This window comes from Acomys minous, assembly GCF_964271855.1.
Source record: "Acomys minous genome assembly, chromosome: 19".
In the NCBI taxonomy this organism is placed as follows: domain Eukaryota; kingdom Metazoa; phylum Chordata; class Mammalia; order Rodentia; family Muridae; genus Acomys; species Acomys minous.
Window position 1 is genome coordinate 64832376 of NC_140499.1, and position 24107 is coordinate 64856482.

Below are 24107 nucleotides of genomic sequence, written 5' to 3' on the forward strand. Positions count from 1 at the left end.
AGGCACCCCCCTCAGAGGTAGCCTATTGGCATCTCCATCTCAATATGCAGCCCACAATAAGTAGAGCTGGGGCTGTTCCTGCCATGGACTCTTTTGCCTGCACTTAGATGACTTTCCAGTGGCCCGGTGCTTTACCATGCTGCAGAAGGAGAGGATGTAGGCAGACCTGAGGAGACCTGATAGGCTGTGGTCAGTTGGGAAGGGAGAAGGGCTTCTCCTCTCTGAGGACTTTGGTAGGGATATCAAGGGGCAAAGGTGTTAGGGTGGTGCCTGGAGTAAATGAGGGAGGGGGCTACAATTGGGATATCAAGTGAAAAAAATTTAAAAATACATACATTTTTTAACAGAATGTATAAAATGTTCCAAACACTTAAAAAGTTGTGTATTATATGCCAAACTTACCAACTGATCTAATTCAGTACAGAGAAAGAAATGGAATAATGTAAGGGTCACTTCGGGCTTGGACTGCCTTGTCTGAAATTAATACTGAAATCTAGATAGAAAATCTCAGAGGCCGAAGTTTCCAGTCTCAAAGAAGAGGAAACAGAGCAGGGAACAGAAGGTAAAAAAATCTAAAAAGCATGTATCATTGTATCCTACAGGTTGAAGAGGAAGCAAATCTTGATTCTTTTGTCGCCAGCAGAAATGTCAGGGAACCTGGCCACCGAGAGCTCGGGCGCCACACGGATCAGTGTCCAGAAATTCTCCTACAAGTGGACCATCAGCAACTTCTCTTTTTGCATGGGGGGAATGTGGGGAGCCATGGAAAGCCCACCTTTTTCATCAGGAGCCAGTGACAGCCCGAAATGGTGTTTGAGACTCTACCCTGATGGGATTGATGAAGAAAGCCGAGATTACCTGTCAGTTTACCTGCAATGGCGCTGTTCGAAGAGCCCAGTTTGGGCAAGCTTCCGAATTTATATCATAAATGCTCAAGGAGAGAGATCCCAAGATGTGAGGAGCACAGGGATCTTAAAGTTCCTGCCGTGTCAATACAGGGGATTCAAAAAGTTCATCCTTCGAGATTTCCTCTTGTCCCATACCCATTGGCTACTCCCGGACGACAGGCTCACTCTCTTCTGCAAGGTGAGTGTGGTCGGAGACGCCTACACCATCTCCGGACAGGACACCGCATCTTCAATAAAGGTTCCAAGGTGCACATTGACTGCTGACCTAGGGGAGCTGTGGGAGACTTCCCTCTTCACAGACTGCAGCCTGTGGGTAGGTGGTCACGAATTCCGGGCTCACAAGGCCATCTTAGCCGCTCGCTCTCCGGTTTTCAGCGCCATGTTTGAACACGACATGAAGGAGAAGCCAAAGGACCAAATTGAGATCCAGGACATGGAGCCTCAAGTCTTCAAGGAGATGATGGGATTCATTTACACGGGGAAGGCCCCAAACCTCCACAGCTTGGCCCCTGCTGTGCTGGCAGCTGCTGACAGGTATGGCCTGGAGCAATTGAAAGTCATGTGTGAGGACGCCCTCTGCAGGGACCTCTCAGTGGACAATGCTGCTCACACTCTCTTCCTGGCTGACCTCCACAGTGCACAAGAGCTGAAAAGGCAGGCCCTGGATTTCATTACAGTTCATGCTTCTGAGGTCTCTGAGACCTCAGGGTGGAAGGAAATGGTGGAAGCCCATCCCCACTTGCTGGCTGAAGCATTCCAGATCCTGGCTTCATTTCAATCTTTTCCCTGAGGCCCCCCACAAAGCCTGGAGTGATTCCAGCACCTGTTTAGTTGTCACCTACACCTGTCTTCTAGAAGCAACAGCCGGTGTTGGTAGCAACTTACAATGAATCTGGGGAAAGACAGCCTGGTGGCTCAGGATTTCAAAAATCTGGAAGAAGTTGGAAGGGTCTCCAAGTGGGCAGCCCTGGACTCTGCTGTGCTCTACCTAACATCTGCCTTCTTGCTGGAATTGTTTTGTTTTGTTTTCTCCTGGCTTGAGGACTGAGAGTCAATTTAGGTGCTTGCAGGAAACACAGCACAGAGATTGTTTTTAGAAGGTGTTGAGGAACCTGTTTTGATTCCACTGAGCAGAACACATGACCAAGGGGTCAGGACCAAGGAGAAAACAAACATTAACATTTACTCAGATGGGTAGAAAAAGGCAATGACTTTTTTCCCACCATAACTCAGTGTGTGGGGACTGTAGAGATAACTCAGTTGGCAAAAGCAATGGTGCTCTTGCAGAGGACACGTGGACTGTTCCCAGCACACACAGGAGTTTTCATCCATCAGTGACTGGACATCCAGGGATCTGAGACATTTCCTGGTGTGCATGGGCACATACATCTCTGTAGACAGAGAGTGCAAATGAAATAGAAAGTGAATAAAAGTGATTTAATCAATTGTAGAGTCTCCTTATTTTTATTATTAATTAGTTAATTAACATTCTTTATATTAGACTGGAACTTCCCCTCTCCTCTCCTCCCTGTCCATTTCCCTTCCCTCCCTCTCCTCCCTGTCCCTATGTCTCCCACCCTCCTGCCCTCCCTCCAGAGCTGCCTGTACTATCACAGCTTTTCTAGGTCCTCCTGGGTTTTTTGTTTTGTTTTGGTTGATGTTTTTTGTTTTTTGAGACAGGGTTTTTCTGTGTGGCCTTGGCTGTCCTGGCACTTTGTAGACTAGGCTGGCCTCAAACTCACAGTGATCTGCCTGCCTCTGCCTCCCAAGTGCTGGGATTAAAGGCGTGTGCCAAACCAGGCTTGGTGGTGCAAGCCTTTAATCCCAGCACTAGGGAGGCAAAGGCAGGCGGTTTGCTGTGAGTTTGAGGCCAGCCTGCTCTACAAAGAGAGTCCAGGACAGCCAGGGATACACAGAGAAACCCTGTCTCAAAAACAAACAAACAAAAACAAAACAAAACAAAAGGCTTGCACCACCATGCCTGGCTCCAATTGCTTTCTGTAACAGGATTAAGTCAAGTTAACCCTAGGTCAAGATGTGGAGCAGCACCAGCTGATAGGGATTAAACACAAAGGAGGGGCACTGAGTTCAGGAGTATTTAAGACAGAGTGCTAAAGAAGAGCTTTGGGGGATTTTGACTTTTAGCTTTTGGCTTTTTCCTCTGGGACATGAGTTGAGTAGGAAGGTTAGCTGAGTGCTTTCTCTGCCTCTCTGAGCTAGCAGGCTTTCACCGCAGCATCTGGCTCCTGAGTCTTCATTGGTAAATCAAACAGTTGGGGCTTGTTTAAAGAACATTGATTGGCCCTAAATTTATTCACTTTTGTGATTGAACTTGGCCAGAATTCCCGTCAGATAATCAGTTCAAAATGGTATCTTAGGTTCTAATATTATTTGGGATCTCTGTGAATACTGTAAGCAGTCAGAGAAATGAAACAAAAGATTCCCCTTTCCTATTTCTCTTTTTTCTACTCCAAGCCCTGATTGTTTTGTGTTCTCTCTCTCTCTCTCTCTCTCTCTCTCTCTCTCTCTCTCTCTCACACACACACACACACACACACACACACACACACACACACACAGACTGTGTAAATGGCCTGCTGTTTAAGTCACAGTTGAAGCATTGCAGCATGAACCAATGGAAGCAGAGGCGCAGACACCTGCAGTGTGCACACATCCCCTACACACTTTCCCCGGGCTGAAGTATTTCTACCTCCCTGCTGCAGAACCCTCCAATTATGACTAAGGCTTAAGGTTTTTTGTTGTTGTTGTTTTTTGTTTTTTGTCTTTGTTATTGTTGTTGTTTTGATGTTATTGTTTTTGTTGTTGTTGTTGTTGTTGTTGTTTTACCTCTAGGCTCAGGAGGCTCAGGAGGAAGAAGACAAGTTAGATGGCACCGTTGGTGAAATAGTCTGTCCTTTTTCCAGTACATAAAAAAAGGAAGGCAAGTTAAACTGGCACCGTTTGTGAAATATTCTGTCTCTTTTTCCAGTATGTATTTCTAGCCTATTTATGAAAAATCAGGTGTCCATAGATAGGTATTTAGGTTTATATCTCAGTCTTCAGTTCCATTCCATTGATCAATATGTCTGCTTTAGGCCAATACCATACAGTTTTCATTACTGTAACCCTATAAGACAACTTGAAATCAGAAATGAGGAGAAATCCCGGAGTAGTTTTATTGCTCAGGATTGTTTTAGCTATCATTTTTGTTGTTGTGTTTTGTTGGGTTTCCATATGAAATTGAGAACTGTCTTTGAAGATCTGTGAAGAGTTGTGGTGCCATTTTGGTGGGGTTGCATCCAGTGTGTAGATTGTTTTTAGTAAGGTGGTCATTTTTACTAGGTTAATCCTCCTGATCTGTGAGCATTGGGGATATTTCCATCTTCTTATATCTTCTTCAACTTCTTTCTTCAAAGACTTGAATTTTTATATTATAGTCCTTTGATTTCTTGGCTAAATTTAGCTCAAGAAATTTATATTCCTTGAGAGTATTGTGAAAGGTGGGTTTCTGGATTTCTTTCTAATTCTGTTTATCATTTTTATATGGGAGCTCTGCTGACTTTTGAGAGTACTTCGGTATCCATGTACTTGATGAAAGTGATTATTAGCTGTAGAAGATCCCAGGTGGAATTTTTAGGTTCACAGATCTACCGTCATATCATCTGCAAAGAAGAATATTTTGACTTCTTCTTTCCCATCTGTGTGCCCTTTATCTCCTTCAGTTCTCATTGCTCTTTCGAAGACGTCAAGTACTGTATTCTATGGGTAGAGAGAGAGTCGACAACCTTGTGTTGTTCCTGATTTTAGTGGGGTTGGTTTGAGTGTCTCCCCATGTAGGTTGATGCTGGCTGTGGGCTTGCTGGATCCTGCTTTATTATGCTTAGTTGTTGTGTCTCTAATATCTCCAAGATGTTTCTCATGAATGGTGTTGGATTTTGTCAAAGGCCTTTTCTACATCGAATGAGGTGATGTGTGCTTTCATCTTTCAATTTGATTATACAGTAGAATCAATTGATTTTTGCATGTTGAACCACCTTGCATCATTGCCATGAGGCCTAAGTGAACATGGTGGATGAGCTTTGATGTGATTTAGGGTTTGGATTTTGAGTATTTTATTGAGTACTTCTGAATAATTTTTCATAAAGAAAATTGGTCTATAATTCTCTTTCTTTGTTGGGTCTTTATGTTGATTGGGTATCAGGGTAACAATGGCGTCAGGAACAGATTGGGCAATGGCCCTTCTGTTGCTATTTAGTGGAATTATTTGAGGAGTATTGGTGCTAACTGTTCTTTGCAAGTCTTGGCGAATTCTGTGCTAAAACGGTCTGGCCTGGTCTTTTTGTGTGAGGTAACTTACTTTTTCTTTTTCTTTATTCTTCTCTCAAGCAGTACACTCCGACTGCAGCATCCCCTCCCTCAGATTCTCCAGATTCTGCCCCCTCTACTTCCCCTCTCCTCTAAACCTACTGTTCCTACTTTTCTTCCAAACAAAGTATGCCTCCCAGGGATACCAACTGATCACAGCATGACAAAATGCACTAAGAGTAGGCTTAACCCATCACACCAGGACTGGGTGAGGTAACACAGGAGTAGGCAGAGGGTCTCAAGAGCAGCCAGAAGAATCAGAGATGTCCCACTCCCAAGGCTAGCAGTCATGTAGAAGGGGATGGTTTGGAATGGTAAGATCTGTGGGACCCTCAGCAGCTGTGAGGAGTGGGGCAGTGAAGTCCACCACAGGTAGTCTGCTGCAGACCTCAGGCAGGGGGCAAGTCCAGGATCTCAATGATCCTTGAGGGAAATTTGTATTGCATATGTAAAGGAAGAAAACCGCAATTAGTTTATAGGCTGCTGAGGATGGTGAACCATGGTGGTCAGCTCAGACTCAAGGTATTTTGCTGACAGACAGATCTGGATGGTCTTGAAAGTGTGCATGGCAGTGTTTGGTGTACATGCAAAGTGTAACGCAGTATGTAGATGTCAAAGGGGCAGTTATGACATCATGGAATCAAACATAATAAAAGTACAAATAGACTGCAGCTCAGTGTAGATCGGTTTGACCCTCCAGCAAGGAATTTTTCCAGGGTTTGTGGTCTTTGGGATGGTTTAAGGATGTTTCTAAAAAATGGAGTCTGACAGTTTTTATCATGGTCTCTTCAGCTTCAGCCAACCAGGATATTTAGAATATCACACTTATTGCATACATGGGGATGATATAGTTATTCCAAGGATGATTATCTGAGGCAGAGAGGAAAGACCATGAGTAAAGGTGCATAGACCCATGCAGGGACCATGAGTCTGCATTGGAAAAAGACAGCCAAGAAGACAGCACATTCAGAGGTCTCTGGCTCTGCTTGTGAGACACCATATGTGAGCTCTTCCACCTGCCCACCTGATGTGACAGTCAGACCCCTGACAGATGAGTAAAACATTCCTTCCATTTTCAAGCTCATGGCAGGGATAATTGTAATACAATCACAAGAGGAAAGAGTAGCTTGTAGAAATTCACATAATCCCTTCACATATGGACTTAGCTACAGGAAGAAGATACACATGGGATGGCCCTTCTTGCTAAACCTTGAGTCCATCTGGAGTGAACTCAAACCCCAGAATGGAGGGCCTGCCTGTGAGAAAGATTTTGCTTCAGTTCAAGTAGGCAGATCCATATGGAATCCTGATTTGAAGGTCCAAAGACACAAAGTTGACACTATATCTCAAAACAAGGAGCCACACCCTTTTAATCCAGGTCTTGAGCCTGGCAACCACACCTTTAATTAGGCCACACCTTCCCTGCAAGACTATATAAGGGCATGGAAGAGGGACGCTTGAGATTTTTGCCACTTGGCCCCTCTTGGCTAGCAAGTGCAGTCCATCACCGGCATTACAGCCTGCGTCTACAGAATTGCAGTGTATACTGAAGACCAGCAGAGACATCACCTCCTGGACTGAACAGCTGACAGGCCTCTTGGCATCTCTGTGCACAGCCAGCGGTCAGTGGATTAGCTTGACTGCAGCCTGTAAGTCATTCTCCTTAATGCCCTTGATCTAGCTTCCTTCATTCTCTAAGTTCTGTTACTCTGAAATTTTCATGATGTCCTTGTTTTTGACAGCTGAAATAGAATTCCATGGTGTATATGGACCACAGTTTCTCTATCCATTCTTTGGTTGAGGGAAATCTGGATTGTCCAATTTCTGGCCATTACCAGTAACATTGTAGAACAAATGTCCTTGTTGTATGGTAGAGCATCTTTGGTGTATATGCCCAGGAGTGGTATACTTGGGTATTGAGGGAGTGCTGTTCCCAAGTTGCAGAGAAAGTGCCAGAATGATTTTCAAAATGGTTGTCCCTGTTTACACTCACTAGCAATGAAGGAGAGTTCCCCGTTCTCCGCATCCTTACTAGCATGTGCTCTGTCTTGATTTTTTGGTCTTAGCCATTCTGATAGATGTAAGATGGAATCCCTGAGAGGTATTGATTGTATTTTCCTGATGGCTATGGATGTTGAGCCTTTCGTTAAGTGCTTCTTAGAAATTTTATATTTTTTCATTGAGAGTTTTCTGTTCAGCCCTTTACCCAATATTTTACTGGGATTATTTGCTTTGTTGGTGTTTAATTTCTTGAGTTCCTTATATGGACTGCATATTAGCCCTCTGTTGGATGTAGAGTATGTAAAGATCTTTTCTCAGACAGTAAGCTATAGTTTTTTTTTGGGGGGGGGGCAGTTGTCTCTGTCTCATAGGAACTTTTCAATTTAATGATGTCTCACTTATTAATTGTTGCTCTTAGAGTCTGAGCTGTTGGTGTCTCTTCAGGAAGTTGTCTCCTGTGCCAAAGAGTTCAAGGATCTTCCACACCATCTCTTCTAATAGATTTAGTGTTCCTCGTTTTATGTTAATGTCTTTTGTCCTCTTGGACTTGAGTTTTGTGCATTGTAATAAATATGTACCTAGGATGGTTTCATTGAAATTCCCAGATCACTCTAATTTACCAATAAAGACACAGGAGACAGATGCTGTGGTAAAAAACCTGCTAGCTCAGAGAGGCAGAGAAAGCAGTCAGCTGACCTTCCTGCTCACCTCACCTCCTAATGGAAAAGGTCCCAAAGTCTCATTAGCTCAGCTGACTGCCCAGGAAGAAAATACCTAAAAACCCAAGTCCAAAAGCTTCCAGAGGCCAAGGGGCTCCAGCTAAATTCCCAAGATCCTGTTATCCTGAAAGTTATCTTAAGTGTTCCTCTACTCAAAGCCTTGCCTACATTAAATCCCTGTCACCTGCTTGCTTGCTCCAGCCATTGACCTAGGGTTCACTTTATTAAATCCTGTGTTTTTATAGTTCACAATCTCAGGGGTCACAATGGGATCAAAGGCAGTATAAACAGTTCACAATCTCAGGGACCAAAATGGGATCTCAGACAGGATTTTCTAGTTCACCATCTCAGGGATCACATTGAATCCAATATCATGGAATATAACTGTTTGCATTTTTTGACATGTAGACAGGCACTAGAGCAGCACAATTCATTGAAGGTGCTTTCTTTTTTCTATTGTATGGTTTGCCTTCTTCCTCAAAAATTACATGTGTAAGTGTATTTCTGGATCTTTGATTGGATTCCATTGATCCACTTGTCTGTGTTTATGCCAGTACCATGCACTTTTTATCACTGTTGCTCTATAGTACATCTTGAGGTCAGGGACAACAATCCCTCCAGAAGACGTTTTCATGTTCAGGATTGTCTTAGCTATTCTGGATTTTTGTTGTCCCAAATGAAATTAGGAGCTGGTTTTTCAGGAGCTGGAAAGAATTGTGTTGGCATTTAATGGGAACTGCATTAAATATGTGGGTTGGTCTGGTAAGATGGCCATTGTTTCTTGGTTAATCCTACGTATATTCAACCATGGAAGATCTTTCCATCTTCTCATATCTTCTTCAGTCTCTTTCTTCAGAGATTTATGGGTTTTTTTTTTCATACAAGTCTTTTAGTTCCTTGGTAAGAGTTAAATCAAGATTCTTTATGGTTTTTGTGGCTATTGTGCAGAGCATTGTTTCCCTGGCTCTACCCATCAGGAGATCAAAGCAGAAGCTCAGTCTCACAGCCCAACTTAGGGCAGAGTACAGGGAGTGCTACGGAGGAGTTGGGGATAGAAGGACCCATATGGGACAGGACCTCTATAAAAGACTAACAGAGTCAAGAAATCTGGGCCCATGGTCCCTGCAGATTCCTGTGCACCAAAGAAGGACCATGCATGGAGAAAAGCCAGGCACCCCACTCAGAGGTAGCCTATTGGCATCTCCATCTCAATATGGGGCCCATAATAAGTAGAGCTGGGGCTGTTCCTGCCATGGACTCTGTTGCCTGCACTTAGGTGACTTTCCTGTGGCCGGGTGCTTTACCATGCTGCAGAGGAAGAGGATGTAGGTAGACCTGAGGAGACCTGATAGGCTGGGGTCAGTTGGTAGGGGAGAAGGGCTCCCCCTCTCTGAGGACTTGGATAGGGAAATCGAGGGGCAAAGATGATGCCTGGAGTAAATGAGGGAGGGGGCTACAATTGAGTTATCAAGTGAAAAATATTTAAATATACATAAATTTTTTAACAGAATGTATAAAAATTTCCCAAACACTTAAAAAGTTGTGTATTATAGGCAAAACTAGTTACCAATTGATCTAATTCAGTACAGAGAAAGAAATGGAGTAATGTAAGAGTCACTAGGGGCCCTGACGGTCTTGTCTGAAATTAATATTGAAATCTGGGTAGATAATTACAGAGACACACAACTTTCCAGTCTCAGCAAGTGGGGAACAGAGTGGAGGTGAGACACTAAAATTCTGAAAAGTTTTTGTTCTTATGTCCTACAGGAAGAAGAGAAACCATATCTTAATTCTTCGCTTTGGATAGAAATTGAACCTCAAACTGTCTCCAGTAGAAATGTCAGGGGACCAGGCAGTCGAGACCCGGGGCTACACACATATTGCTGTACAGGAGATTTCCTACAGGTGGACCATCCACAACTTCTCCTATTGCCTGGAGGGAATGCCAGACCCCATTTTCAGTGGGACTTTCTCATCAGGAGCCAATGACAACCTGAAATGGTGTTTGAGAGTTCACCCCAAAGGCATTGACATAGAAAGCAAAGATTACGTGTCAGTTTACCTGGTGCTGCTCAGGAGTCTGAAGACCCCAGTTTGGGCAAAGTTCCAGTTTTGGATTATAAATGCGGAAGGAGACAAAACTCTGGGAAAGAGTAGCCCACAAGTCTTCAAGTTCCTTCCTGGCGACAACTGGGGATGCAAAATGTTCATCCTTCAAGATTTCCTTTTGGCCCTGGCAGAAGACCTTCTCCCAGAGAACAACCTCACCCTGCTCTGCAATGTGACCATGGTCCAAGACACCTATAGCATTTCTGAAGAAGACTGGACACCTGCGATAAAGGTTCCAAGGTGCACATTGACTGCTGACCTAGGGGAGCTGTGGGAGACTTCCCGCCTCACAGACTGCAGCCTGTTGGTAGCTGGTCATGAATTCCGGGCTCACAAGGCCATCTTAGGGGCTCGCTCTCCAGTTTTCAGAGCCATGTTTGAACATGACATGAAGGAGAAGCAAAAGGACCGAATTGAGATCCAGGACATGGAGCCTCAAGTCTTCAAGGAGATGATGGGATTCATTTACACGGGGAAGGCCCCAAACCTCCACAGCTTGGCCCCTGATGTGCTGGCAGCTGCTGACAGGTATGGCCTGGAGCAGTTGAAGGCCATGTGTGAGGACGCCCTCTGCAGGGACCTCTCAGTGGACAATGCTGCTCACACTCTCTTCCTGGCTGACCTCCACAGTGCACAAGAGCTGAAAATGCAGGCCCTGGGTTTCATTACAGGTCATGCTTCCGAGGTCTCTGAGACCTCAGGGTGGAAGGAAATGGGGGAAGCCCATCCCCACTTGCTGGCTGAAGCATTCCATTCCCTGGCTTCTGCACAGGGTCCTTGGCTGGAGCCCCCTCTCAAACGCCTGAAGAGATCCTAGCTCCTGGTTAGATGTGACCTAGCCCTGTCTTCCTCAAGGGTAGACAGTGCTGTGACCAGTGACCTCCAGGTACACCAAGGCATTGCTGGTGCATTTACAGTGGATCTGGGGAAAGACAGCCTGGTGGCTCAGTATTTCAAACATCTGGAAGAAGTAGAAATGATTGCCATGTGGGTAGCCCTGGGCTCTGCTGTGCTCTACCTAACATCTGCCTTCTTGCTGGAATTGTTTCATTTTGTCCCCTGACTTGAAGACTGAGTCAACTTAGGTGCTTGCAGGAAACACAATACAGAGAGATGGTTTTAGGAGGTGTCGGGGGACCTGTTTTGATTCCACTGAGCAGAACACATGACCAAGGTGTCGGGTCAAAGGAGAAAACAAACATTAACATCTACTCAAAGGGGTAGCAAAAGACAAAGACTTGTCCCCACCTCCCATAACTCAGTGTGTGGGGACTGGAGAGATAACTCAGGTGGCAAAAGCAATGGTGCTCTTGCAGAGGACACATGGACTGTTCCCTGCACACACAGGGATTTTCATCCATTTGTGACTGGACATCCAGGGATCTGAGACACTTCCTGGTGTGCATGGGCACATACATCTCTGTAGACAGAGCCTTACATATGAAATGTGAACTGAATAAAAATCATGAAATCTCTTGTGGGTTCCTGAAGCATTTATGTTCAGAGAAGTCAAATTTAGTCCTTCCAGCTCTGCTCTCTTGTGAATGATTGTAGAGTACTATCTACCCTAAGGTTAGAAATACTTGTTCCTGGGAAATGCCCCTTGGGCTAGTATGCAGATATAAGAGAGTATATACCATTTGATTCTTTCTGCTTCTGGGTTAACTCACTCATTATGATCATCTGTAAATCAATCCATTTGTCCACAAATTTGGGGACATCCTTGTTTTTAATTGCTGAGTAGTATTCCATAGTGTAAATGTACCACAGTTTCTTTATCCATTCTTTTACTGAGGGACACTTAGGCTGTTTCCATGATCTGGCTACTATGAATAAGGCTGCTATGAACATGATTGAACAAGGTTTCTTGTTTTGTGCTGGAGCATCTTCTGGGTATATTCCAAGGAGTGGAATAGCTGGGTCTTGAAAGTCTTCACTTACCAAGAAACTGGGACAGAGGGGAAGACATCCTATTGGGATTCTAGATGAGAGAAGCATGGGAAAATGGCAAAGTAGAAGGATCCAGAGGGTCCTAGAAACCTTCGGGAAGAACATTAAGATAGGCAGATTTTGGCCGAGGGGTCCTGCTCAAACTAAGGCACCAGCCAAGGACAATACAGGCCATAAACTTCAAACCCATAACCAGATTTAGCCAATGGACAGGACATTCTCCACAGTTGAGTGGAGAGTGGGGTCTGACTTTCACACGTACTCTGGTGCCTCATTTTGTCCATGTCCCCTGGATGGCGAGACCTGGTGGCACTCAGAGGAAAAATAGCAGACTACCAAGAAGAGAATTGATACCCTATGAGCATATAAAGGGGGATGAAGTCCCCCTCAGTCACAGTCATAGGGTAGGGGAGTAAAAGGAAAATGGGAGGGAGGGAGAAATGGGAGGATACAAGGTATGGGATAACCACTGAGATGTAATATGAATAAATTAATAAAATAAAAGTTTTTTAAAAAAGAGAATACAGACTGTCCAGATGAGACATGGTAGGCTGGGGTCATATGGCATGAAAGGAGGGCTCCCCCTTTCTAAAGATTCGGGGTGGGTGAAGGGGAAGAAAGGGAGGTAGGGAGAGGGAGACCAGGAGAAGACAAAGGAGTATGCCACAATCTGGATGTAAAGTGAATAAAAATGAATAAATAAAAAAGACAATCACAGAGAGACCCACCTCCCTATTCTCAGTGTGGAAGCAGAGCATAGAGCAGACACTAAAATTCTGAAAAGGACCTGTAATTGTGTCCTACAAGTTAAAGAGAAATCATATCTAGATTTAAACTTCAAAGTACCACCGATAGAAATGTCAAGAAACCAAGCAGCCAAGAGCTCTGGCCCCAGAGAGATCACTGTCCAGAAATTTTCCTACACTTGGGCTGTCAGAAACTTTTCTTTTTGCCTGGAGGGATTGCAGGAAGCCATTTGAAGTGGGACTTTCTCACCGGGAGCCACTCATGAACTGATACCTTGTTTGAGAGGACATCCCCAATGGGATTGATGAAAAAAGCAAAGACTGCCCATCAGTCTACCTCGTGTGACTCGGATGTCCTAAGGGCCCAGCTTGAGTGTAGTTCCACTTTTGGATCACATGTCCCTAAGCAGAGAAATGCCCAGGACTGAGAAGCAGAACTGTCTTTAGGTTCCTGCAGGGCAACACCTGAGATTTCAAAATGTCCATCCAAAGATATCTCCTCTTGTCCAAGGCAGATCGCCTTCTCCCTGAGGACCACCTCACCCTCCTATGCGTGGTAGATATGGCTCAAGACTCCCACAGCATTTCTGGAGAGAACATGACATCTACAACCAAGGTTCCAAGGTACACATTGACAGATGACCTAGGGGAGCTGTGGGAGACTTCCTGCTTCACACACTACAGACTGTTGGTAAATGGCCAGGAATTCATGTCTCACAAGGCCATCTTAGCCACCTGCTTTCCTCACAGAGTCCTCTCCTGGAGCCTCATCTCAAGCACCTGAAGCAATCTCAGCACCTACTTAGCTGTGACCTACATCTTTCTTCTAGAAGCAACCACTTGTGTTGTTACCAGTGACTCCCAGGTAGACCCGAGCATTGCCGCTGCATTTCCACTGAGTCTGGGGAAAGTCTGCCTGGTGGCTCCGGATTTCAAACATCTGGAAGAAATTGGAATGATCTCCAAGTGGGCAGCCCTGGAGCCTGGTGTGTTCTACCTAACATGTGCCTTCTTGCTGAAATTGTTTCATTTTTGTCTCATAGGTTGGAAATTGAGAGTCAACTTAGGGGCTTCCCAAAACACAGCACAACCGGGTTCTTTGGGGAAACGTGTCATGATTGGACTGAGCAGAACCCCTGAGCAGGGGCTCAGAGCTTCTGCTTCAGCTGTGATGGAATATTCTAGGACTACAATGATAGGCTAGCTGGGCTATAGTGCGGACACAAAGCCCTGGCTGTTCTGTAATGTGTTGTGGAGTGTGTGTGTGTGTGTGTGTGTGTGTGTGTGTGTGTGTGTGTGTGTGTCTGTGTCTGTGTCTGTGTCTGTGTCTGTGTGTTTGTTTGTTTTGTGTGTCTGTGTGTGTCTGTGTACTTGGACCAAATAAATCCAGCCATCATTTTTTCTAGAACATCAAGTAGATTCTTTAGATGAAAGAGTTCTGCAGAACATGCGGGCTTTACACTTGCTGTTCCTCAAGGAGGATGGACTAACAATGCCTTAGGGCAACAAAGCTGCCTCTATGCCAGTCATTAAGATGTAATTAGAAACCCCTTGGTAAAAGTTAAAATCAACCTCCTTAGGAAGGAACACAAAAGAGAAGAATCAAACAGCTGGTGTGAAGGATTGTTCAGTCGGTCCCCGTGGTTGACATCTTTAGTTCCCACTGTCACTTTTTTTGTATATCCTACTGCTAACCTTCATCTGTGCACCTTGTCTCATAAATGCTTTTATGTCTTTTATACAAAAAAGATTTTCTGCTGTTAACTCGAAGCTGCTGCTCTGAAGAGGTCCAGGGTCAGGTCTCTGGGGCTGGATGCATATGCCCTTCCAGTTCACTTTATCTCTTGGGTGGTCAGAGCTGATGGCTCAGGCAACTGATCAGGATTGAAAGAGGGAAGAAGAAAAGGAGCCCAAGGTTTCTTCTCTAAGGACTGGCTGTACTGAGACTGAGGAGGAGATTTTAAGCTGACCACAGTTTTCCTATGGCTGGGCTATAAAAGTGGCTTCTGGCTAGAGACATCAGGAGGGTCATAAAAGGAGGCTCTTTGATCTATAGATAGGCCTCCCGGTGGAGATCTCCAGTTAGCTAATGTAAATTTGGGCTTATTAGCCATAGAGTGCTAATGCCCTGAGTCTGCTAACTTATTTGTAAATATACAGGGAAATAAGAAATAAGAAAGAGATAGAAAACAAACCACTTACACACACACTTTCAAGAGAAAACGTGGATGAAGTCAGGCATCTTAACTTCAACTGAAGTTAAGCCTCCCAATTTTAGCACCGTTTATTGTAGATGACCATACTTATATGTCCGAGAAAAGGGTTTTACCTCATAGTCGAAGAAAGGCAATTAATCATGAAAACAGATGAATTCTAAAATACTACAGGTTACATGTTTTGAATCTAAACATTTCTTATCTAAGTATTTATATCATAAGGTCACAGTGAGTTCAGAGTGACAAGGCCTAAAGGTTACAACAATGTACGACTTACCAATTAGCGCTGACCTAACTATACATTATCCAGCTATCTCTTAGTTCATAGTGAGTTCAGGACAACAATTTTGTCTGTCTTTCATTCTAAGAAACAGAGTAAATTCAGACATCTCTAGGTAGCTTCATTCCTACTTAGGTTTATGTAAAGTTTAAACAAACTTGCCTCTACTTATGGTGAAATACCAGGATTCAAGGTGCCATCTGGAGTGGAGGCTTATCTGCAGCCACAAATCCACTACAAGGCTATCCTTAGTGAGGCATCTGGAGGTCCACAAAAGTATTTATCATACCCATAAACTAACTTTACCATTTAAAACTATTTGAATCAAATTGGTTCATAACAGTTTGGACCTATATTTGTCTCCCCTAAAAAAAACGCGGGGCTCGAGATGGAGCAGAGATGGAGGCACTGGCCATCCATTGACGTCTAACCTGAGACCCATCCCATAAGGGACACCCAACCCCTGGCACTATTAATAAAACTATGCTAGGATTGCAGACAAGAGTCTAATACAGTCATTCACAGCAGAGCAGAGCTGGATGGACTAAACGTGGTGTCACTGAACATAAACACGATGGAAAACCACAAGAGATTTCATCATTTTTATTCAGTTCACATTATATTGCAAGTCTCTGCCTACAGAAATGTATGTGCCCATCCACTCCAGGAAGTGTCTCAGATCCCTGGATGTCCAGTCACAGATGGATGAAAACTCCTGTGTGTGCTGGGAACAGTCCAGGTTGATTTGCCAACTGAGTTATGTCCCCAGTCCCCACAAACTAGTTATGGGAGAGGGGGTGGGGGGAGAAGGTTGCTTTCTCTTTTTCTACCCTTATGATTAAATGTAAATACTTGTTTTCTCCTCTGACCTGATCCTTTGGTCATGTGTTTTTCTCAGTTGAAAGAAATAAGTTCCCTCTCCCCAAAATATCATTTTGGGGCATTAGTTGCAAGCACCTACTCTGACTCTCAGTCTCCAACTCAGGCGACAAACACGAAAAAAGTACAGCAAGAAGGCAGATGTTAGGTAGACCACACCTGACTCCAAGATTGCCAACATGGCAACCACTCCAACTTATTCCAGATGTTTGAAATCCTGAGCCACCAGGCTGTCTTTCCCCAGATCCACTGTAAATGCAGCAGCAATGCCTTGGTGTACCTGGAGGTCACTGGTCACAGCACGGTGGTCTGGCCTTGTGGAAGACAAGGTTAGTCACAACTATCCAGGTGCAAGGATTGCTTCAGCCGTTTGAGAGGGGGCTCCAGCCAAGGACCCTGTGCAGAAGCCAGGGAATGGAATGCTTCAGCCAGCAAGTGGGGATGGGCTTCCACCATTTCCTTCCACCCTGAGGTCTCAGAGACCTCGGAAGCATGACTTGTAATGAAATCCAGGGTCTCCATTTTCAGCTGTTGTGCACTGTGGAGGTCAGCCAGGAAGAGAGTGTGAGCAGCATTGTCCACTGAGAGGTCCCTGCAGAGGGCGTCCTCACACATGGCCTTCAACTGCTCCAGGCCAAACCTGTCAGCAGCTGCCAGCACAGCAGGGGCCAAGCTGTGGAGGTTTGGCGCCTTCCCTGTGTAAATGAATCCCATCATCTCCTTGAAGACTTGAGGCTCCATGTCCTGGATCTCAACTCGGTCCTTTGGCTTCTCTTTCATGTTGTGTTCAAACATTATGCTGAACACTGGAGAGCGAGCGGCTAAGATGGCCTTGTGAGCCCGGAATTCGTGACCACCTGCCAACAGGCAGCAGTCTGTGAAGTGGGAAGTCTCCCACAGCTCCCCTAGGTCATCTGTAAATGTGCACCTTGGAACCTTTATCGCAGGTGTGGAGTCCTCTTCAGAAATGCTATAGGTGTCCTGGACCATGGTCACCTTGCAGAGCAGGGTGAGATGGTCCTCAGGGAGAAGGCGTTCTGCCGCGGACAAGAGGAAACCTTGAAGGATGAACATTTTGAATCCCCAGTCCATACCAGGAAGGAACTTAAAGGCTCGCTGGCTCTTCAGTCCTAGAGTTTTGTCTCCTTCCGCATTTATAATCCAAACCTGGAACTTTGCCCAAACTGGGTTCTTCGGACTCCTGAGCAACACCAGGTAAACTGACACGTAATCTTTGCTTTCTATGTCAATGCCTTTGGGGTGAACTCTCAAGCACCATTTCCGGTTGTCATTGGCTCCTGATGAGAAAGTCCCACTGAAAATGGGGTCCCGCATCCCCTCCAGGCAAAAGGAGAAGTTGCTGATGGTCCACCTGTAGGAAATCTCCTGTACAGCAATATGTGTGGAGCCCCGGGTCTTGCCTGCCTCGTCCCCTGACATTTCTAATGGAAGCAGTTTGAAGTTTAACTTCGATCCAAAATGAAGAATCAAGATATGGTTTCTCTTCTTCCTGTAGGACATAAGAACAAATACTTTTCAGAAGTTTAGTGTCAGTATAAATTTCACAGAAGACAGTCCAGGCCCTAGTGACTCTTACATCACTCCATATCTTTCTCTATATTGAATTAGATCAGTTGGTAACTAGTTTTGCCTACTGTACACAACTTTTAAAGTGTTTGAAACATTTTATACATTTTTTTAAAATTTAAGTATATTTAATTTTTTTTCATTTGACATCCCAATTGTAGCCCCCTCTCTCATTTTTTCCAGGCCCCAACCTAACGCCCTTGCCCCTCAAATTTCCTACCCAAGTCCTCAGAGACGGGAAAGCCTTTCTCCCATACCAACTGACCCCAGGCTATCAAGTCTCCTCAGGTCTGCCTATATCCTCTTCCTCTCTGGCATGGTAAAGCACACGGCCACGGGAAAGTCATCTAACTGCAGCCAACAGAGTCCATGGCAGGAACAGTCCCTGCTCTAATTATTATGGGCCCCATAGTGAGATGGAGATGCCAATAGGTTACCTCTGAGTGGGGTGTCAGGCTTTTCCCCATGCATGCCCTTCTTTGGTGCACAGGAATCTGCAGGGACCATGGGCCCAGATTTCTTGGCTCTGTTAGTCTTTTATAGAGATCCTGTCCCATATGGGTCCTTCTGTCCCCAACTCCTCCATAGCACTCCCTGCACTCTGCCCTAAGTTGGGCTGTGAGACTGAGCTTCTGCTTTGATCTCCTGATGGGTAGAGCCAGGGAAACAACACTCTGTGCAATAGCCACAAAAACCATAAAGAATCTTGATGTAACTGTAACAAAGGAACTAAATGTCTTGTATGAAAAAAAAATCAAAGAGACTGAAGAAGATATGAGAAGATGGAAAGATCTTCCATGGTTGAGGATAGGTAGGATTAACCAAGAAACAATGGCCATCTACCACAGCCACCCACAGATTCAATGCCGTGCCCATTAAATGCCAACACAATTCTTTACAGACCTTTAAAAACAGCTCTCAACTTCATTTGGGAAAACAAAAACCCAGAATAGCTAAGACAATCCTGACCATAAAAACATCTTCTGGAGGGATGGCTGTCCCTGATCTCAAGATGTACTATAGAGCAACAGTGATAAAAAGTGCATGGTACTGGCATAAACACAGACAGGGCAATCAATGGAATCCAATCAAAGATCCACAAATACACTCACACATATAATTTTTGAGGAAGAAGGCAAACCATACAATAGAAAAAAGAAAGCACCTTCAATGAATTGTGCTGCTCTAGTGCCTGTCTACATGTCAAAAAATGCAAACATATATGTTCCATGATGTTGGATTCAACGTGATCCATGAGATGGTGAACTAGAAAATCCTGTCTGAGATCCCATTTTGGTCCTTGAGATTGTGAACTGTTTATACTGCCTTTGATCCCATTGTGACCCCTGACATTGTGAACTATAAAAACACAGGATTTAGTAAAGTTAACCCTAGGTCATTGGGTGGAGCAATCAAGCAGCTGACAGGGATTAAATGTAGGCGAGGCTTTGAGCAGAGGAACAATTAGGATAGCTTTCAGGATAACAGGATCTTGGGATTTTAGCTTGAGCTCCTTGACCTTTGGTGCTTGGCCTTTGGAAGCTTTTGGACTTGGGTTTTTAGGTATTTTCTTCCTGGGCAGTCAGCTGAGCTAATGAGACTTTGGGACCTTTTCCATCAGGAGGCGAGCTGAGCAGGGAGGTCAGCTGGGTGTTTTCTCTGCCTCTCTGAGCTAGCAGGTTTTTCACCACAGTATCTGTCTCCTGTGTCTCTAGTGGAAAAATAAAGTGATCTGGGATTTTCAATGAGAACATCCTAGATCCATAGTTATTACAATGCACAAAACTCAAGTCCAAGACGACAAAAGACATTAACATAAAACGAGGACCACTAAGTCTAGTAGAAAAGATAGTGTGGAAGATCCTTGAACTCTTTGGCACAGGAGACAACTTCCTGAAGAGACACCAACAGCTCAGACTCTAAGAGCAACAATTAATAAGTGAGACATCATTAAATTGAAAAGTTCCTATGAGACAGAGGCCACTGCCAAAAAACAAAACTACGGCCTACTGTCTGAAAAAAGATCTTCACCAACTCAACATCCAACAGAGGGCTAATATGCAGTCCAAATAAGGAACTCAAGAAATTAAACACCAACAAAGCAAATAATCCCATTAAAATATTGGGTACAGAGCTGAACAGAAAACTCTGCAGGAAAAAATATAAAATTTCTAAGAAGCACTTAACGAAAGGCTCAACATCCATAGCCATCAGGAAAATACAATCAATACCTCTCAGGGATTTCATCTTACCCCTATCAGAATGGCTAAGACCAAACACTCAAGACAGAGCACATGCCCATAAGGATGTGGAGAAAGGGGAACACTCCTTCATTGCTAGTGAGAGTGCAAACGGGTACAACCATTTTTTAAATCATTCTGGCACTTTCTCTGCAACTTGGGAACAGCACTCCCTCAATACCCAAGTATACCACTCCTGGGCATATACACCAAAGATGCTCTACCATACAACAAGGACATTTGTTCTACAATGTTATTGGTAATGGCCAGAAATTGGACAATCCAGATTTCCCTCAACCAAAGAATGGATAGAGAAACTGTGGTCCATATACACCATGGAATTCTATTTCAGCTGTCAAAAACAAGGACATCATGAAAATTTCAGAGTAACAGAACTTAGAGAATGAAGGAAGCTAGATCAAGGGCATTAAGGAGATTGACTTACAGGCTGCAGTCAAGCTAATCCACTGACCACTGGCTGTGCACAGAGATGCCAAGAGGCCTGTCAGCTGTTCAGTCCAGGAGGCGATGTCTCTGCTCGTCTTCAGTATACAATGCAAACCCGCAGAAGCAAGCTGTAATGCCGGTGATGGACTGCACTTGCTAGCCAAGAGGGGCCAAGTGGCAAAAATCTCAACCTTCCTTCTTCCATGCCCTTATATAGTCCTACAGGGAAGGTGTGGCCTAATTAAAGGTGTGGTTGCCAGGATCAAGACCTGGATTAAAGGGGTGTGGCTCCCTGTTTTGAGATCTAGTGTCAACTTTGTGTTGTTGGACTTCCAAATCAGGATACCATATGGATCTGCCTACTTGAACTGAAGCAATATCTTTCTTACAGGCAGGCCCTCCATCCTGGGGTTTGAGTTCATTCCAGATGGACTGAAGGTTTAGCAAGAAGGGCCATCCCATGTGTATCTTCTTCCTGTAGCTAAAGGTCCATAAGTGAAGGGATGGTGTGAATTCCACACAGTTACTATCCTCTTGTGATTGTGTTACAATTATCCCTGCCATGTTCCTCCCATTTCTATTTTGTCGAGTACTTTCAAGAGCATCGGAGCTAGCTCTTTTTTGAAGTTCTGGTAGAATTCTGCAATGAAACCATCTGACCCTGGGCTTGTTTTTAGTTGGGAGACTTTTGATGACTGCTTCTTCTTCTGTAGGAGAAATAGGACTATGTCATTTCTTTACCTGATCTTGGTTCAACATTAGAAAGCAGAATCTATCAAGAAAAGTGTCCATATGTAACAAGATTAAATTAATAAAAAATTTTTTTAAAAAAAGGAAAAGTGTCCATATCTTCTAGATTTTCACATTCTGTGTCATATGGGCTTCTGTGGTTGGACCTAATGATTTTTTTTATTTCTCCAGTGTCTGTTGTTATGTCTCCCTTTTCGTTTCTGGTTTTGTTGATTTGGATAGTGTCTCTCTGCCTTTAAGTTAGTTTGGCTAAGGTTTTTTCTATCTTGGTGATTTCTCAAAGAACCAGCTCTTGATGTTGTTGATTCTTTGACATGTTCTCTTTCTTTCGAATGTATTGACTTCAGCCCTGAGTTTAATTATTTCCAGCCATTTACTCCTCCTGGGTGGTCCTGCTTCTTTTTTTTTTTTCCTCTAGGGCTTCCACATGGGTCATTAAGTTGCCCGTTTGAGATTTTTCCAATCTCTTTGTGAAGGCACTTAGTGCTATGAATTTCCCTCTAAGCACTGCTTTCAATGTGTCCCACATGTTTGTGTATGGTTTACCTTTGCTTTCACTGAATTTTAGGAAGTCCCTAATTTCTTTCTTCATTTCTTCTCTGACCCAGCTGTCGTTGAGTAGAGAGTTGTTCAGTTTCCAAGTAGTGTAGGATTTTTGTTACTTCTCTTGTTGTTGTTGAGGTCCAGCTTTATTCCATGGTAGTCTGATAGGATACAAAGTGTTATTTCAATTTTCTTGTGTCTGGTGTGGCTCACTTTGTGACATACTATATAGTGAATTTTTGGAGAAGTTTCCATGAGCTGCTGAGAAGAATGTGTAATCATTGGTGTTTGGGTGAATTATATAGATATCTCTTAGGTCCATTTGATTCACGACATCGGTTACTGTCATTATCTCTTGGTTTAGCTCCTGTTTCCTAGACCTACCCTTTGGTTAAGGGGGATATTGAAGCCTCCCACATATTAATGTGTGGTGATCAATGCATAGTTTAAGCTTTATTACTGTATCTTTTCCAATTATGGTGCCCTTTTATTTGGAGCATAGCTGTTCTGAATTATCCTATTGTCTTGGATGAATTTTCCTCTGTTGAGTCTGAAGCGTCCTTGCTCAATTTTTTTTTATTAATTTTGTTTGAAAGTCTGTTTGATTAATATTAGAATGGCTACTCCAGTTTGCTTCCTTTGTCTAATTGCTTGGAAGCCCTTTTTCCAGACTTTTCCTCTGAGGTAATGTCTATCCTTGATGCTGAGATGTGATTCTTGAATGCAGCAGAATGTTGTCTTGTTTATGCATCCATTCTGTGAGTCTGTGTCTTTTTATTGAAGAATTGAGACCATTGATGTTGAGAAATTAATGCCCAGTGACTGTTAGGTCCTTCATTTTGATGTTGGTTGTGGTAGTGTGTTTGTCTAGTTTTTGTTTTGGTAAAGTGAAGTTATTTCCTGTGTTATCCTGGTGTGTAGTTAGCCTCTTTGGGTTGGAGTTTGCTTTCTAGTGACTTCTGTATGGATGGATTTGTGGGTAGGTACTGTTTGAATTTCATTTTGTCATGGAATATCTTGATTTCTTCATCTATGGTTCCTGAAGGTTTTGTTGGGTATAGCAAGCTGGACTAGCATCTGTAGACTCCTCTGGACCCAGACACTATCACCTTGTGGCCCAGAGTTCCATCTGAAACACAAGGCATGGGTGCTGCTCACTGCCTGGTGTATGGCTAGCTTTGCTTTGGAGCCTGAGTCTGTTTGGACTCAGTACTCACCTTGGCTTGGCTGAGTGACCTGAGGTCAGATCCACATTTGCATCCCAAGACACTGGTGCAGTGCAGTTCAGCCTGAGACAGCAGCAGCCACCTCCATGCCTGCCCATGGCTCACGTGGATCCCACAGAACATCCCCATCTAATATCCTCCCACTCTTCTCTTCATCCCAGATCCCCCACCCCCGCCCCCAGACTCCAGCAGGCACCCAGTGCTAACCCCCAGGCCATGGCTGCCAGAAGACCAAGCAGTATGTGGGCTGAATATCTCTTCTCCCTCAGCTCCTCCAAGGGCAATCCCTCAGTACCATCTCTGGCTCTACAGCAGACACCCTGTGGGGGACTTCACTGCCCCACTCCTCACAGATGCTGAGGTCCCACAGATCTTACCATTCCAAACCATCCCCTTCTACGTGACTGCTAGCAGTGGGAGTAGGACATCTCTGATTCTTCTGGCTGCTCCTGAGACCCTCTGCCTACTCCTGTGTTACCTCACCCAGCCCTGGTGTGATGGGTTATGCCTACTCTTAGTGCATCTTGTCATGGTGCCATCAGTTGATATCCCCGGCAGGCATACTTTGTTTGGAAGAAAAGTAGGAACAGTAGGTTTAGAGGAGAGGGGAAGTAGAGGGGGCAGATATTGGAGGAGCGTAGGGAGGGGAGGCTGCAGTCGGGATGTACTGCTTGAGAGAAGAATAAAGAAAAAGAAAATATAAGGTACCTCACACAAAAAGAACCAGGGCCAGACCATTTTAGAACAGAATTCGCCAAGACTTCCAAAGAACAGTTAGCTCCAAAACTCCTCAAATAATTCCACTAAATAGCAACAGAAGGCTCATTGCCCAATCTGTTCATGACGCTACTGTTACCCTGATACCCAAACTACATAAAGACCCAACAAAGAAAGAGAATTATAGACCAATTTCCTTTATGAAAAATTATTCAGAAGTACTCAATAAAATACTCAAAATCCAAACCCTAAGTCACATCAAAGCTCATCCACCATGTTCATCCTCATGCCAATGATGCAAGATGGTTCAACATGCAAAAATCAATACATTGATTCTACTGTATAACCAAATTGAAAGATAAAAGCACGTGATCATCTCATTAGATGTAGAAAAGGCCTTTGACAAAATCTAACACAATTCATG

At 44.2% G+C, this 24107-nt stretch overlaps 2 protein-coding genes across 2 annotated transcripts; one reads left to right on the top strand and one right to left on the bottom strand.

Moving 5' to 3' along the window:
* Positions 1 to 645: 645 nt before the first annotated feature.
* Positions 646 to 10919, top strand: LOC311589813 (speckle-type POZ protein-like; the record flags this gene model as incomplete). Its single annotated transcript, XM_084768470.1, has 2 exons — positions 646 to 1442; positions 10631 to 10919. 2 exons carry the CDS (start codon positions 646 to 648, stop codon positions 10917 to 10919), a joined length of 1086 nt encoding a protein of 361 aa, XP_084624596.1.
* Positions 10920 to 16503: 5584 nt separating this feature from the next.
* LOC311589814 (speckle-type POZ protein-like) lies at positions 16504 to 17613 on the bottom strand (the record flags this gene model as incomplete). Its single annotated transcript, XM_084768471.1, has 1 exon — positions 16504 to 17613. The coding sequence occupies one exon, from the start codon at positions 17611 to 17613 to the stop codon at positions 16504 to 16506; it is 1110 nt and encodes a 369-aa protein (XP_084624597.1).
* Between the last annotated feature and the right edge of the window lie 6494 nt (positions 17614 to 24107).